General features: G+C 40.8%; 1 protein-coding gene across 6 annotated transcripts in view; it reads right to left on the bottom strand.

Annotated features, from left to right (window-relative positions):
* Positions 1–12,299, bottom strand: part of NPEPPS (aminopeptidase puromycin sensitive) — a 97,515-nt gene extending 85,216 nt beyond the window's left edge. For 2 of the 6 annotated variants that reach the window (XR_004478599.2, XM_033410989.2), the window contains exons 1-2: positions 11,845–12,255; positions 1,320–1,404 (exon numbers count right to left, since the gene is read on the bottom strand). Coding sequence is in view for 4 of the 6 variants with exons in the window: in XM_033410989.2 (XP_033266880.1) it covers positions 1,320–1,404; positions 11,845–12,105 (346 nt within the window). In the remaining 2 variants the exon portion in view is untranslated. Of the gene's footprint in view, positions 1–1,319; positions 1,405–7,665; positions 7,683–11,844 lie in introns of those variants that run through there. The other 4 variants (XR_004478600.2, XM_004282697.4, XM_033410988.2 and 1 more) reach the window with 4 other exon arrangements.
* Between the last annotated feature and the right edge of the window lie 4,559 nt (positions 12,300–16,858).

Genomic DNA, 16,858 nt, shown 5'->3' with positions numbered 1-16,858 from the left:
CCTGAGCTGAAACCATGCCAGCTGGAGGGTACACACTTATTTTACTAGTTCTACCTATCTAAACTTGACAACATTTTAAAACCCTATATTGAATTTAAATGTTCTCTATCTACAACAAAGAAAGCTTGCCTTGATATGCCTAGCTAAGGTGCTCCCATTTTTCTTCAGCTAAAGAAATTAAACAGTCTCTCTTTCATTTACCAAACAATTTTTTTAAAGTTGGCACTCAATCAAAGTCCATTTGAAGGATCTGTTCCTCTAACTTAAAATGGCAGCAGCTGATCTCAATTACGATCAACTGAACATAAGTACTTCTTGGCAATAATACGCTCAACTGCTACTTGCATTTTTTAATCTTTCTATGGACAAGATATTTTAAGAAAAATCCACAAAATAAATATAGCCAGGCCTTAAAATGTTACTTGTATGCTTATTTTCAGTATAATGTAAAGAAGGGAAATAGCAATACAAAATGTAAATTAAAAGGTCAAATTTCTAACTTAATTTATATCAAATGAGAAGACTTTCTAAGAGGAAAAGTCTGAGTAGTAGAGGCTAACCAATAAGCCATTTTAACAAGGAATGTGAAGAAGTCAAGAGTAAAAAGTAATTCAGATCCAATATTAATACACTTGTGAGTTTATACCAAAGTTGATAACTTTTTAAAATGCAGTTTATGTGGGAATAAGAATTCAGGCCAAAACTGATTATTCAATTTAATTCTTACTGTAATTACAAGGTCCAAAATATTTCTTATTTTAAAGATGCTAATTGAGTTCCCTCACATTCTATACCATGTTTCTTTTAAACATATTCTTCCCCTGTAATTAACTCCATCATCTAGTTTCTAACCTTCACATTAGATCTCATAAAGCAAATATTTTTCTCCCAATTATGAGTAACACTATCTCAATTTTAATCTATTTTTCAAGAGAAAAAAAAAAACTTTAAGAAAACCGCATATGAACTAAGCCTGCCTGAGAAACTTTTCATGTCCAAAGTACTTAATTTTTAAATAACTCTTCAGCTTTACATGATTGATATTATATTTATTTTACACTCATGAAATGTGATCTGCCTAGGGTCACAAAATAAGTTAATGTTTGAAGCAGAATTTAAATTGTTACATTTCCTTTATCTTACATTACTCAAATATCTCCTATGAACATCTAAAGAATTTTCCTATTTCAAAAGTAACAAACATTAATATCTTAATTTGCAAGTGTATATATTATGTATACACACACACAAAAGCACATACAAGTACATATTATACATAAACACAGAGACAGCAAATTAAAAGGGAAAACAGCGCTTACCTTCATCTCCTTCTGGTACATATGAAGCTGTAATAATGTCAATATCAGCACAATTCATCACAATCTGATTGGTTGCCTGCCTCACCTAAGGAGAAAAAAAAAAAAATTGGCAATGTCAGAAATAGCCTAGGTTAATAATACGTACATCTTCATCTCAGCCTAAAATATGTCACAGGCAATTTTTAAAAACCCATACATCAGCGGTTCCCACCTTTTTGGCACCAGGGACCGGCTTCGTGGAAGACAATTTTTCTATGGATGGGGGGGGTGCGGGTTTCAGGCGGTAATGGGAGCGATGGGGAGCAGCAGATGAAGCTTCACTCCCTCATCCGCTGCTCACCTCCTGTTGTACAGCCTGGTTCCTAACAGGCCGGACTGGTACCAGTCCAAGGCCCAGGGGTTGGGGACCCTTGCCAAACACCACTTAAACCAATACTAAATATATATGCATCAATGGTATAAATTAATGACTAGTTCTGAATAGATATTATAATATCTGGATTATATTAAAAGCAATAATAAATACTTAGGTATTTCACAGAATTCAAAGATCTGACCAATGAGCTAAATAAAAGCCTTTTTTTTCCTACTTAAACTTGATTTAAAACAACTTTTTTTTTTTTTTTTTTTTTTTTCTGTACGCAGGCCTCTCACTGTTGTGGCCTCTCCCGCTGCGGAGCACAGGCTCCGGACGCGCAGGCTCAGAGGCCATGGCTCACGGGCCCAGCCACTCCGCGGCATGTGGGATCTTCCCGGACCGGGGCACGAACACGTGTCCTCTGCATCGGCAGGCGGACTCTCAACCACTGCGCCACCAGGGAAGCCCTAAAACAACTTCTTAATTAAACTTTTTAATTTCAAAAAAATTTTAATTAGGAAACATTTCTTATATGTTGCAATTAATCATGTATTTCAACCTGCACATCAAAACCATCATGAGGGTCCCCTCTTTTTGTAAGGATAGAGGAAGAAACCTGGTATCATAAACTATGTCAGAACTTCATAAAACACTCTCTAAATTTTTTCTTTTCCTGAAGAAACATTTTGAATATAACAGACACTAATGACTCACCACCAAGATTAAATAAACTTTTAAGACTTTGTCTTACTTGATTTAGATCCAAAAAATAAAATACAGATATAATGAAAGCCCATTCCTCTCTTCCTCATTCCCTAGAGATAACCACTATCCTAAGGCTAATGTATATCTCTCTCATATATGTTTAGTACTTTTGTTACATATATAAAGATCAGCAAAGAATGTTTTTAATCTTACACAAATGGTATCAAAAGTGTGTATAACCTTTTGCAACCTGCTTTTTTAATTTAACATTGTTTCTGAGATAGGTAAATGCTGATAGATGTAAATCTAACTCATTAATTTTACTTCTGCATAGTAGTATTCCATTCTATAAATAAACCACAGTTATTTATCCATTTCCTTCCTGAAGGAAGTTAGGTTATTTCCACTTTTTTGTTATGTAAAAGAGTACTATAATAAACATCTTGGCCCATGTCTTCTTGTGCACCCATTTTCTTTACCAAGAATTGCTAAAATTATCCTCCAGAGTAGTTTCAATGCACGCTCCGATAAGCAAAGAATAAAGAAATCCCAGTTTCAGCAACCTCCAAAAAACTTAATTTTTCGACAGTCTGGTGGGTATTAAATGGTATACCAGGGACTTCCGTGGTGGCGCCATGGTTAAGAATCCGCCTGCCAATGCAGAGGACACAGGTTCGACCCCTGGTCCAGGAAGATCCCACATGCCATGGAGCAACTAGGCCCATGTGCCACAACTACTGAAGCCCGAGCGCCCTAGAGCTGTGATCTGCAACAAGAGAAGCCACCACAATGAGAAGCCTGCACACAGCAAGGAAGAGTAGTCCCCGCTCGCCACAACTAGAGAAAGCCTGTGCACGGCAACAAAGACCCAATGCAGCCAAAAATAAATAATAAATAAGTAAATTTATTTTAAAAAATGGTATTCCATTATTGTTTTAATTAGAATTTCTCTGATTACTAGTAATATGAGTTACCTCTTTTCTCTTTCTTTCTCTTTCTCCTTTCTGTTTCTCTTCCTCTGCCTCCCCCACCCCTGCTTCCCTCCCTCCCTCTCTCTTTCTTTCTTTCTTTCTTTTTTGACCCTTAAGTTTTTCCTCTCCTACTTGCTCATTCACAACCCTTGCTCATTTTCCATTTGGTTGGAACCTTGTCTTTCTATAACTGTTGCATTACACAAAATCTCAAATTCATTTTCAGACATTTTAATGGTCTAAATCTAAAATAACAAAAATACAGATGTCCTAAATCACATATGCTTACAGAGGCCAATGAAACAGATGAGTACAGTAGGCCAGGTGAAGGCTATGCATAAAGGAAAGCTATGTGTAAAGGAAGGGGGAAGTAGACATTTCTTGGAGCTAACCAATTATTGCTATATACAATAAAAAACAGACTCAGTGTTGACAGATCTTCCAATTTAAAAAAGCCACAAATTCAGATTTCATGTGCAATCTCCCAATTTCTAATTGATGACAACTAATTCAAAATTTTCTAAAACACTGTATAGACCAAACAAAACCCAACAGTGCCTTGAGTGTCACTGAACGGACCACAGAACTAGGTAAGGACACAGAGTAATATAAAATCTGTATGAAAAAGCTATACCTAAGAGTAATTATTTTATTAATAACCAATACATAAACATGATTAATATTAAACTAAAATTACCTGACCTAAATTACAGATAGTATGTTATTAAGCCTGTAACAGACTGTCAAAATCTCTAACACATAAAGTGAAACTATTTTGGCTCATTTAAAAAAAAAAAATTCTTCTCATAAATCTTCCTGTTTCTAAACAAAAATGCCATTTAGTGAACAGTTTTTTGGGTTTTTGTTTTTTGGGGGTTTTTTTGTAAGTGATAATATTCCTTCACACTGTTTACTTCACCAGAACATACCTAAACAGCACTAAAACTTTTACATCTCAACTGGCTGTTTATAGCACTATGTTTGAACAAAAAGAAAAGAACAACTCTTTGCCTATTCACAAACTGACTTTTAAAAAAATTTTCAGAAACACAAAAATGAAGCACTGGGGTGTGCTCCAAAGGGTAAAATGAATAAAAACCTTCCAGAGTTTGACGTTTATGCCAACAAAATCATTAACAGTGGCTTAGTTACATGTTTGTTGTTTTGTTTTGGTTTTTTTAATATTTATTTATTTATTTGTCTGTGCCAGGTCTTAGTTCTGGCACACAGGATCTAGTTCCCTGACCAGGGATCGAACCCAGGACCCCTGCATTGGGAGCACGGAGTCTTAACCACTGGACCACCAGGGAAGTCCCTAGTTACATGTCTTAATCTTTACCTAGGCAATCCTATTTTCATCCACCAACATCTACAATGAATTTAATGGTAGCCAAGCAGTTAATCTACCATGTCAAGATACCTGTACCGGGCTTCCCTGGTGGCGCAGTGGTTGAGAGTCCGCCTGCCGATGCAGGGAACGTGGGTTCGTGCCCCGGTTCGGGAAGATCCCACATGCCGCGGAGCGGCTAGGCCCGTGAGCCATGGCCGCTGAGCCTGCGCGTCCGGAGCCTGTGCTCCGCAACGGGAGAGGCCACAACAGTGAGAGGCCCGCGTACCGCAAAAAAAAAAAAAAGATACCTGTACTACACTACATATGCCAAATGACATTTATCTCACTACTATTGTACCATTTTGAGGGAAAGTGTTCGTTAACTTTGGAAAGGTACAGGGCACAACAACATCTAGTTACAAGTACATTCCAATTCTTCCTGGGTTTAGGGAAAACCCACCTGTTTATACTAATGAATTAAGCTGCTTGTTGAACAGCAATTCTTTTTTTGTGTGTGTGGTACGTGGGCCTCTCAGTGTTGTGGCCTCTCCCGTTGCGGAGCACAGGCTCTGGACGCGCAGGCTCAGCGGCCATGACTCACAGGCCTAGCCACTCTGCAGCATGTGGGATCTTCCCGGACCAGGGCACGAATCCGTGTCCCCTGCATCGGCAGGCGGACTCTCAACCACTGCGCCACCAAGGAAGCCCAATTAATTCTTTTTTTCAGGGTATTGCCATTTCTGGAAGGGTGGAAGGGGAGAACTAAAGGAACAAAAATACTTATCTTAATAATAGAACTCCACTCAAACTTTAAAAAACAGACAGTATATTCTGTCTCATATTAGAGATTTTTTTTTTTTTTTGGCCGCACCTCGCGGCATGCAGAACTTCCCCGACAAGGGATCAAACCTGTGCCCCCTGCAGTGGAAGCGTAGAGTCTTAACCACTGGACCACCAGGGAAGCCCCTAGAGATGCATTTTAAACAACAGGATAATCCATAGAAAGGGCTTTTACCACTTAGTGCCTGATACATAGTAATCACTTAATAGATGACATTATTAAGACACATGCACAGAGGGCTTTTCTGGTGGCACAGCAGTTAAGAATCCACCTGCCAACGCAGGGGACACGGGTTCGATCACTGGTCCAGGAAGATCCCACATGCCGCGGAGCAACTAAGCCTGTGCGCCACAACTACTGAGCCTGCACTCTAGAGCCACAAGCCACAACTACTGAGCCCACATGCCACAACTACTGAAGTCCACGTGCCTAGAGCCCATGCTCCTCAACAAGAGAAGCCACCTAAATGAGAAGCCTGCACACCTCAACGAAGAGTAGCCCCCCACTGGAGGCAACTAGAGAAAGCCGGTGCAGAGCCACGAAGACCCAACACAGCCAAAAATAAATAAATAAAATAAATAAATTAAAAAAAAAAAAAACCCGTGCACAGAGACCAAGACTAAATGTGCACCTAACAGTCTATAAAGTACCTAATCAAAATGCTATAAAATTTAAGAACTATGTGCTGTATTATATAGCACATATTATATCTTATATTGGATATCAGCATACTCTATGTACCAACCAAGGAATGTAATTTAAAATATCCGTGTGGACTTAAGCGTATGCTTAAGTACTCAACCACCACACTGATCTTTTTGATGCTTTCCCAACAAGAGCACTGACTAATGATTCAATATGATTTCTCACACACTAACATCATCATGTTATTGAATACTACCTGTATGTTCCACTGTCAAAAATACAGGTAATAATGTAAGTCAACTATACTTTAATTTAAAAAAAAAACAGGTAATAAATCAAAGGAATTTCAGCATTATCATCTTCACTGGACTTCCCTGGTGGCGCAGTGGTTAAGAATCCGCCTGCCAATGCAGAGGACACAGGTTCGAGCCCTGGTCCAGGAAGATCCCACATGCCGCGGAGCAACTAAGCCTGTGTGCCACAACTACTGAGCCTGTGCTCTGGAGCCCGCAAGCCACAACTATTGAGCCCACATGCCGCAACTACTGAAGCCCATGCACCTAGAGCCCATGCTCTGCAACAAGAGAAGCCACTGCAATGAGAAGCCCGCGCACTGCCACGAAGAGTAGCCCCCACTCACCACAACTAGAGAAAGCCCACGCGCAGCAACGAAGACCCAACACAGCCAAAAATAAAATATAAATAAATAAATAAATTTATTTTAAAAATCCTTTAAAAAAAAAAATCTTCACTTTCCAAACTTAAAATAGAAGCAGAATGTTAAAACTGGCATATAAATTGTGTTGATAACAAGCTTATTTTCAACTTTTCCATTTGGTGCTATTAATGAATGGAACGTTAGCATATCCTTTCTTTGATTCAAACCCAGGGTTAGTTAAGTCTTCTTTGCGTCCCATACAGACTGTACTTCAACTGAACCAAATGTTAAGTAATGGTTCTACTGAAGAGACAGCTTGACCATTGGTAACAATTTTACAATGGAAGTTTCCTAAGAGCTAGGAAAGCAGCAATCTGAGACATTTTTTTCCTGAATAAGTCTTTACTACAATCACTCAGGAATACACATTACATGTACTAGAAAGACTCAAAAGGGTTTTTTTCTGATTGCTAAAATCCTGCGATTTTAGTAAAAGGAAATCTCCAGTGTGATAATTCTAAATACCAGTCAGTCTGAAGCCTGAGTCACTTTGCCTAAAAAGTGATTTCATCATTAAAATTTTGTAATAATCATTGCCTTTGTGGAATAGGGCTATAATTTCTAAAGACAATAAGGAGCAAATAATTAGTAAACACAAATTGAGCTGAGTTTTCTAACAAAAGAGACATTAAAAAGGGCAAGCTGCAGAAAGTCAAACATAACACATAAACACATGAACATACAGAACATTACTATTTATTGTTTGTAGCTACTTTTGTACACCCTAAAACTTTAAAACTATACATAGGAATAATACCTACCAAAAAAGAGAATTTACCTCTCAGGGTGAGGGCGAGAAGAGATGGAAATGAACTTTAGTGGTTTCTGTGACATTTTATTTTCCAAAAAACATCATGTACACGCTAAAACAAATGGGGCAAAACATTAATATCTGCTAAATCTGGGTGGTGGTTACTTTCTCTGTATTTAAAATGTTTCCTAATTTAAAATAAAATTTTAAAGTGATTACATGTGGCCAAATAAACTGAGAGCTACAAACTTGTATGGTGTTCAAAATGGAATCTCCAAGATCTAGACAACTAATCTCAATTAACAACAAAACAGCTATCTGAAGACTCAGTCCTTTGCCACAGACTCAAATACAGATTAGAATAAGATTTACTTTACAATAAGAACAGGCTCATTTATGTAGCAAAGTTCAGAGAAGTTTCATAGATAATTTACTACTCAAGACTGCATTTATCCAGGTTGTATTGTTGTATTGGACAATATCAATTATCAAGAACCAGGAAGTTTAAAAAAAAAAAAAAAAAGCCTTTATGGAAGCCAGAATAGATGATTCAAAGTCCATACAATAAAGCTCATACCCTACACTCAGAAGAGAATCCATCAAACCCTCACTTAGAAAAAAATTTTAAGCTCAAACAAGCTTGTTTATTTGGTTACTTAGACCTCTTCAGATCAAGTTCAGTAAAATAGAAGAGGGAAGAAATTGCACAATAGGGAGCAACAAGGCACAACAAGCAGCAAGTAATAACCTGAGAGTAAGGAAAACAAACTTTAAAGAAAAGATATGAAACTAATAAATTATAGTACACAGTTTTGGGTAATCTATGGTTATAAGTATCAATGACATGTTAGAATGCTGTCCAGTATTTAGAAAAAGAAGAAAAGATAGAAACCTAGATTATGAGGAATTATGGAGCTTAAAAAGATAAACATTTCCATCAAAATATTTACATATTTTTTAAAGTCTGAGTGCCTCAAAGGGTAAGCTTCATTTATCTGGAAAATTCACTGCAAAATTCAATGCCAGATGATACTGGACTTACCATACAAAAGTTTCTTATACCCAGGTGTTTCCTCATTGATACATTTCAAGAAACAGAATAGAAAATCTGAACAAATTCAATTCCTTATGACCAATCTTTCAAATTTAATTTAAGACCATTTAGTGATCTAGCACAATGCTGTACAAATTAATTAACTTTATCTGTTTTAAGTAATAAAAAACTACTAAAATGACTGCATAGAATATCTGCAAAATTTGGGCAGAAAATTCCATAACACAGGGTGACAATAACATCCATTTAGGCGCCAAGTTGTAGCCTGCCAAAAAATCTACTGTATCTGAAACTCTCCTCTACGTGCCAATTTAGTCATCACCATCATGAATATTTTGTTGGCGGAGGCCAGGGATTGTTTAGTATATCCTGACTTCTGGCATTGAAGGATAAAGTTAATTTCTCTGGCACAGGTGAAATATTTCCATAAGAGAATTACTGTATAAACCACTATACACTCATAACCAGGAACTGTAGCCACTCACATAAACTTGTAATCTATTTTTAAATTAATTATCCACAAAGCAAGAGAGTCAGAATTTTAAATAGCTACGAAGTCTGTTCCTCTCAAATATCCTAATGTAAAAGGAGAGGAAAGGGAATGTCCCATTTTTCTAGGCCCATGATAACACATTTTCAAAACCTGCTGAATTAGACCACACTCACTTACGTAAAAGACAACTACTTTTAAATCACTGCACACTGACTAATTTTCATCTTCCCCAGAAGTCCACACCCCAGACCAGGTTAAAAATCCACTAAGTTTCTAATATGTAACCTGTACAAATACTCTGAGCTTCATAAAATTTTGCAACTAAAGCAACCAAGCAACTTGCATACTTTGTGCAATGTAATTCCAAACTGTTAGGGAACTGACACAATACCAATTATCAATCTAGGCTTCTAGAGATATAATTTTGTCCACATTTTTATATTTCCACAATCAGATACCACCTAATGCCACAAGTTAAACTTATTGCTCCAATCTATGGATTTCAAAAACATCAATATATGCTTTTTACTACTAATGTTAACTTTTTACTAATGTTAACTCCTCTTTACACTTCCAAAGGTGGCAAAGCATACAATTAAAAAGTCCAATCATCCTTTAATAAAACCTGTTAGAATTCTCTATCGTGCCATCTTTCATTTGTGTTGCCACCTTGCCTGAAAAAAATTTTCTGAAAAGCTTTGAAAACTTAGTTACAAAAAAAAAAAAAGATTCATTTATTTCCTTGTATCAAATTAATGAGTCCCTGCTAATACCTAGTACATTACCACACGCTCCTTCATTGGCACAAACCAGTCCACCAACTATTTCTCATTTCTTTCCAAAAGCAAGTAGAAAAGGGGTAAGGACAAGCATGTCACTGCTTGTTGTTATACCCTAACACAAACAAAACTATCATTTCCCAATAAAATAATCATTTGAAAATCTTTATTATTGATAATATTTTTTCTGAAACTTTTCCCTAAATATGTATACCTCTCAAAATTATGAATGCATTATGGGGTACACCAACTATTGGGGTAAAGAAACAAATGATTTTTTTTTTTAATGTTAGTCTTTGCACATAATGCAAACTCATTCATTGCTAGGTCCTTCTTCCCACAGGTCTGCCAAGTCACAAGACACACTACTGTTTACAATCCCTCCCATCTGCCCACAGCCAATATATATCAAACACTCTAGTCACTTGGCTTAAATAAACAGTCTCTCCCAAATAACCCTCTCAAATCCTAATTTAGACCCAAGATGCACTCATTCTGATTCATATTCTTAATGGAAAATTTTTAAATCACCTGACTTTCACAGGGGTAAGTTTTGCCTTTTGATGCAGCCAGACAACAGAGCCCTCATGCTTTCGTACAAGCACTCCAAATCTGACAGTATACTTTTTAATTCTACACTTTTAGACATATTTTCAATCTGAGTACTCGGCTTTCAAAAACAACTGCCAACTTTCAATTCATTCGAACGCTACACTAGTCTACATTTCTTTCATTTCGCTGCTACATACACCCTAATCTTTAAGGTTGAGGCCTACTGATTTTTTCCCCCTGACTGCAGTAGGAAAAGAAATGAAACAAAATGTATTTACCATCATTCTTTTTAAAGGTAACTACTAAACAGTTCCCATTTTTCATTACAGACTTCACATAATACATCATATAACATGGTATCACAAATGTCTATTGTTCTAGATCTTTGTAGGGCATCAATACTAATGATCTCCAAAATCAAACAATACTTTAGATAATCTGCGGGGGGAGGGGCGGGGGGAGCATGATTCACCAAAAACTGCAATGAAGAGTAATGGAATATTTTCACCGGTGGTATGCTAAAACCAATAGCTTCTTTCAGAGGAGGGTACTGCTAAGCAACCATCGCTGTACCAATAAATCCACCTGCTTTAAAGGCTGCAAAGCTAAGAAGATGGAAGGAAAAGCGGAGATGGGGGTCCTCCTTCAGCTTCTTTAGAGGTTAGGAGAGAACAAAGTCAATGCTGCACTGTCACTTGAGGGAAAGAAGGGGGAGGGGGCGGATCATCTTAGAAACCCAGCCCCTGGGCCGGAGCAGGCGGGGAGAACTCAGCAAGGCTGCCCGGGATTAACATTCTCCTTCTCACCCTCTTCCCCCTTCTAGAATCTCCCCTCCTGGCTAACGCGCGGCAGCCGGAGTCCCAGATGACTGCCCCTTCCAATGTGTCCTCCATGGGGCGTAGGGAGAACGAGAGAAAAGAACTGAGTCAGGAGGCTACGCATGGACTCCGATGACCCCTCTGGCCTCCCCAACACCCTCCAGCCTCTCCCAGACCAAGACCAAGCCCGGAAGGGCCGGGGTTTGGGGGAGGCTCCACACAGGTGTGCTGGCCCCGAGGGGCACACGGGCCGGGCCGGCCGGTTCCCGCGGCGCTCCCTGCAGCACGGCCCGGGCCCCAGGCCGGCAGGGCAGAGCACAGCCGCCGGGCGCCCCGCGGCCGCCCCAGAGGGGCGCGCCCGTCCCCGAGCCGGCCCCCCCCAGCCCCAGGTCCGCAGCGCCCAGGCCCGCGCGCCCGCTCGCCCGGCCGACCGGGCCCCCAGCCCAGCCCGTGGGCGCGGCCTAACTGCTTGCCCGGCAGCTCGCCCCCGGCACCCGAGGGTCGCCGTACCTGGGCGGAGGCCTCCAGCTTGCCCTCGAAGGTGAAGTCCAGCAAATCGGGCTTGAGGCAAAGGCTGTAATTGATGGGGCAGACGTCGGCAGGCAGCCGCTCGAAGGGCCTCTTCTCCGGCATCGCGGCGAGGCCCAGGCTGTGGAGGCGGCGGCGGCAGCGAGAGGAGCGGCTGAGGAGGAGAAGGAGGAGGGGAGGAGGCGGAGGGCCGAGGAAGAGCAGGCGGCGAGCGAGGGAGGGGGCGGCGGCTGCCAGCCACATCCACCGAGCGCCGGCGACCGCCTGAGGAGAGCGACCGGGGGAGCCTGGGGGCGGGGGAGAGACCCAGCCCGATCGCCAGGGGCCGGGAGGCAGGCAGTACGGACGCGCGGGCTGGCGGGCCGGCTGCCTACAAGGAAGGGGGCGGAGGGGAGGGAAGGGGAGGAGGGCCAGCAGGGAGGGAGGGAGAGAGGGAGGGAGGGAGGGAGGGAGGGAGGAGGCGGCGGCGGCGGCGGCAGCAGCGACAGTTTTGCGTGCGCGGCCCCGCCGGACGGGCGCGCCTCCGCCGGTGTGCGCGCGCGCGCCGGGAAGGGGGCGGAGCGGCGAGGGCGCGGCCAGCTTGGCGGGATGTAGGGTCGCCGGCTAGCCCTGGGGGTGGGAGGCGGCTGCCGGCGCTGCACCTGTCTCCGCCGCTGCGGGGAGCAGGCCGCCTGCGAGCTGGAAGAAGCCCGGAAGGGTTTGAGAAGCACAGAAAAGGCGTGAGGGCCCCCCACCCCCTACCTACACACACACACACACGCACACGCACACGCACACGCACACCCTACCTCTCTCTCACTCTGTCTCTCTGTCTCTGTCTCTCTCCCTCTCTCTTTCCCCCCACCCCGCTAACCCCCGGGCTATCTTTGGAAATAGAAGCCTATGTAGTTGGTCAGTGCAGTCAGGGCAAAATGTTGAAATATCAATTAAGAGCAAAACCCCAAACTAGACTTTTACCTCCAGACCAGCAGAAAACCCTGATGGGAGGCTCTTTGGCCGTAATTATTTCTGTTATTTTAAGTAGTAACTTCAGGGGATGATATGAAAAATTTTGTCAGAAACCCTTTAATAATTCAGGTTACTTAAACCAATAAGATTTGGACCTTTGAGGGTGTGATTTCAGAAATTAGAAGATTTTTGTTTTCATGATTTAATGTTCAAAAGTAAGATGTGCTTCACCTTTTTTTCTGTTTTCGTCTTTGTTTCTGCTTTTTTTAAAAAAATAGAAGACCTGGGTATTCCCTGCCGGTCCAGTGGTTAGGATTCTGTGCTCTCACTGCCAGGGCCTAGGTTAGATTCCTGGTTGGGGAACTAAGATCACGCAAGCCTCGTGGTGGGGCCAAAAAAAATAATAATAATAAAATAAAAGACCTTTTACCAATTGTGGCCTCTTTAAAGGTAAATTAGCTGTGGCTCCCTCAGTTTTGTAGGTATCTCGCAAATTGAGGTATATATATTTTTAATATAAATATATATTAATTACATATAAATGTGTGTATATTTAAATATATGTTTTAAAGTGTCAAGGACAAGGAGATTTTGTCTATAATTCCCCATATTCCTTTATAGAACCTTCTCATGTAGAACCGCTTAATTTTTAAAACTCAGTGCTGAAAGTTGTACTGGACCACTATTGTTCAATAGAAATATAATGCAAGGGACTTCCCTGGTGGCGCAGTGGTTGGGAGTCCGCCTGCCAGTGCAGGGGACACGGGTTCGATCCCTGGTCTGGGAAGATCCCACATGCCGTGGAGCAACTAAGCCTGTGCACCACAACTACTGAGCCTGCGCTCTAGGGCCCGCCAGCCATAACTACTGAGCCCACCCACCTACAGCCCACGTTCCGCAACAAGAAAAGCCATGGCAGTGAGAAGCCCGCACACCCCAACTAAGAGTAGCCCCTGCTCGCCGCAACAAAGACCCAAATATTTATATAAATAAATTTATTTTAAATATATATATATAATGCAAGCCAGCTACGTAACTTTAAATTCAAAAAAAAAGAGAAAAAGGTGAAACTGATACATCTTATTTAACCCCATATATCCAAAATATTATCATTTCAACATGCAATCAACAAAAAAGTTTTAATGAGGGAGTTCCCTGGTGGCCTAGTGGTTAGGATTCTGGGCTTTCACTGCCACCGCCTGGATTCAATCCCAGGTGGGGGAACTGAGTTCCCGCAAGCTGGGTGGCCAAAAAAATAAATGTATATGATTTTTTTTTCCATAATAAGGCTTTGAAATCCAGTGTGTATTTACAGCACATCTCAATTTACAGCACATCTCAGTTTTGACTAGGCACATTTTGGGTTTTCAACAGCCCCATGTGACTAGTGACTATTATATTGATCAGCACAGTCTCGGACACTAGGCCTGCCCTCCTATCCTCTGAATCCTACATACCTTTTAGAACAGACTGAAAAGCTGCAATCATTTCAAAGTAAGATGTGAGATGGGGCCTTTTGTTACATGGATGCATTTCTATGCCCACTTTTTGGTCATAAAATAATAATATAATACTAATATATTAATAATGTAATTAATAATTGCATACTAATATATTGAGTGCTTACTAAACACTTTTCATGTATTAATTCATTTAATCCATTCAACAATTCTGTTAGATGGACACCATTATCCCCATTTTACAGATGAGAAAACAGGCACACAGAGATTTAGTGACTTGCCCAAGGTCATATAGCTAATAAATGGCAGAGCTGGCATTAGGACCCAGCCATTTTTTTCTCTCCTGGAAAATTTTGCAGCATCTCCCCTATTTTCTACTTCTCCAGTTTTGTTTTATTCTAATTCATCTGTACCTCAGCTTCTTAAAAAGTAATTTTTATTATGCAAGAACCTTTGAGGCTCCCTCTTTTCTGTTAAAGCAAATTTGATATATAACCATTTAAGGCTCTTCATGCACTGTCCTTACCATTTTCTCCGACTTGTTTCTCCTTACCCTTTAACATAGATTCTCCAGTCTTACCAAGCTAAGCTGTTTACCACTTGGTCCTTAGAGCTTGCTCACTCTCTTCTCTACCATTGCTCATGCATTATTGCTAGGAAAGGCCTCCTCATCCTTCTTTGCAAACCCATGCCCCTCCCTTCCTTCAAAACTCACCTCTTCCAGAAAGTCCTCATTGACTAACTCCACCCAACTGTAACCCATTTCCCATCAGCTCTCAAGTACTGGCTTTTGCTGACTTATTTGGACTTGTTCTGTTTTTCTGTAATTGTATTTTTAATTTGTCTTATATGGATATCTTTTTAAGATGTACTACTAGCAAAAGCTTGACTTCTTATTCTTTTGTAACTGTCAGTACTGAGCCCTGCACAAAGTACATCTCAATTTTTATTGACCCAACTAACCAACTGACCAAGAGAGAATATTTTACCCAGTCTGTAGCCTTTCCTTTGTATACAAGCTGTGTGCTCCACAGAGAACCTATGTGAACCTAAGGCTAGAAGCAAACTCTTTTATAAAATCACAGAAATGTTTTAAAAAACAACACAAAAAACCTACCAGGGCCATAGACTTCATGGCAACAGTAATAAAGAGGAGACTCTTACTTGGCCACATCCCTAGTCCCATGACCCACGAGGTTCCAATGCAGCAAGTCAAGATTGAACCCAGGCCTACTTGGGATAGAGGAATGGAAGGTAGGATATAGTTCCCATTAAGAAGACTAAGGAGCTAACATATGCTCCAGGCAGTCTTCTCTGGCATAGTTTAAATGAAGTTTAAGCCTCTTGGAAATTAATTTCCCTCCAATGGGGCTTCAGAAAGAGTAGGGAAGTCAGCAATATCTCAAGGTCATTAGCAGTACTTCTAACAGATTTCTCGGCTTCTCTGTTTAACAAAGCCCTTGAAAATCTGCAAATGAAAAAAACCTATGCAAGTTGTATCCTTCAATAAAAAGAAAGAAAAAAAACTAATCAAATTCATTTTGATCTTAGTCCCTTTTGTCTTTAGTTTTAAAGCACTAGTCTGAGAGTCTGAGGACATAGTCCCAATTTTTATATATGACCTAGAGCAAGTTTTATAATTTCCCTGCTTCAGTTTCCACATTTGTAAAGCAGATAAGTGCATAATACATACTCTTCTTAAAGAAAAGTATTATTATTTTACTTGTGGCTTGGGAATTTCTTTTAAAAAAAAGAAGTCTGTCATGTTCTTTTTTGTTTTTGCCGCGTTGGGTCTTCATTGCTGTGCGCAGGCTTTCTCTAGTTGTGGCGAGCGGGGGCTACTCTTCGTTGCGGCGTGCGGGCCTATTGCAGTGGCTTCTCTTGTTGCAGAGCACGGGCTCTAGGTGCGTGGGCTTCAGCAGTTGTGGTGCGCAGGCTCAGTAGTTGTGGTTCGCAGGCTCAATAGTTGTGGTGCACAGGCTTATTTGCTCCGCGGCATGTGGGATCTTCCCAGACCAGGGATCGAACCCGTGTCCACTGCATTAGCAGGCAAATTCTCACTGTGCCACCAGGGAAATCCTGTCATGTGCTTAATATCAGAATGATCTTCACAGCATGAGTTGTAGATAAAAAGTTGGAGTAAAGGATATACAGTTGGTCCTTGAACAACACAGGTTTGGACTGCACGAGTCCACTTATACATGGTTTTTTTTCAATAAAATACAAACTATAGGACTACATGATCTGTGGTTGATTGAATCCTCAGATGCAGAGACTGACTGTAAAGTTATACATGGATTTTTTTTTTGACTGGAGGGAGTGGTCAGTGCCCCTAACCTCCATGCTGTTCAAGGGTCAACTGTATAGAGCAAATGTAAGAAATTGAAGATGTTTCAAAGCAAAGAGAATATAAAGGAATCGGGTTAGGAAGCCAAAATATTCAGGCAGAAGGGCGAGACACACTGGCCATGGAACATTGAAAGGGGAAGAGAAACAGGTCGAAGAGTTTGGGAGGCCATTATAAAACCCACCACATTAGATGAAAACAAAGCATTACTGTTACTATTTAGCCTCACTTAGAAATTATA

The sequence above is a fragment of the Orcinus orca genome, chromosome 19 (genome assembly GCF_937001465.1).
Source record: "Orcinus orca chromosome 19, mOrcOrc1.1, whole genome shotgun sequence".
Lineage (NCBI taxonomy): Eukaryota > Metazoa > Chordata > Mammalia > Artiodactyla > Delphinidae > Orcinus > Orcinus orca.
The sequence above is the reverse complement of the archived record's forward strand: the minus strand, read 5'-3'. Positions and strand labels throughout refer to the sequence as shown.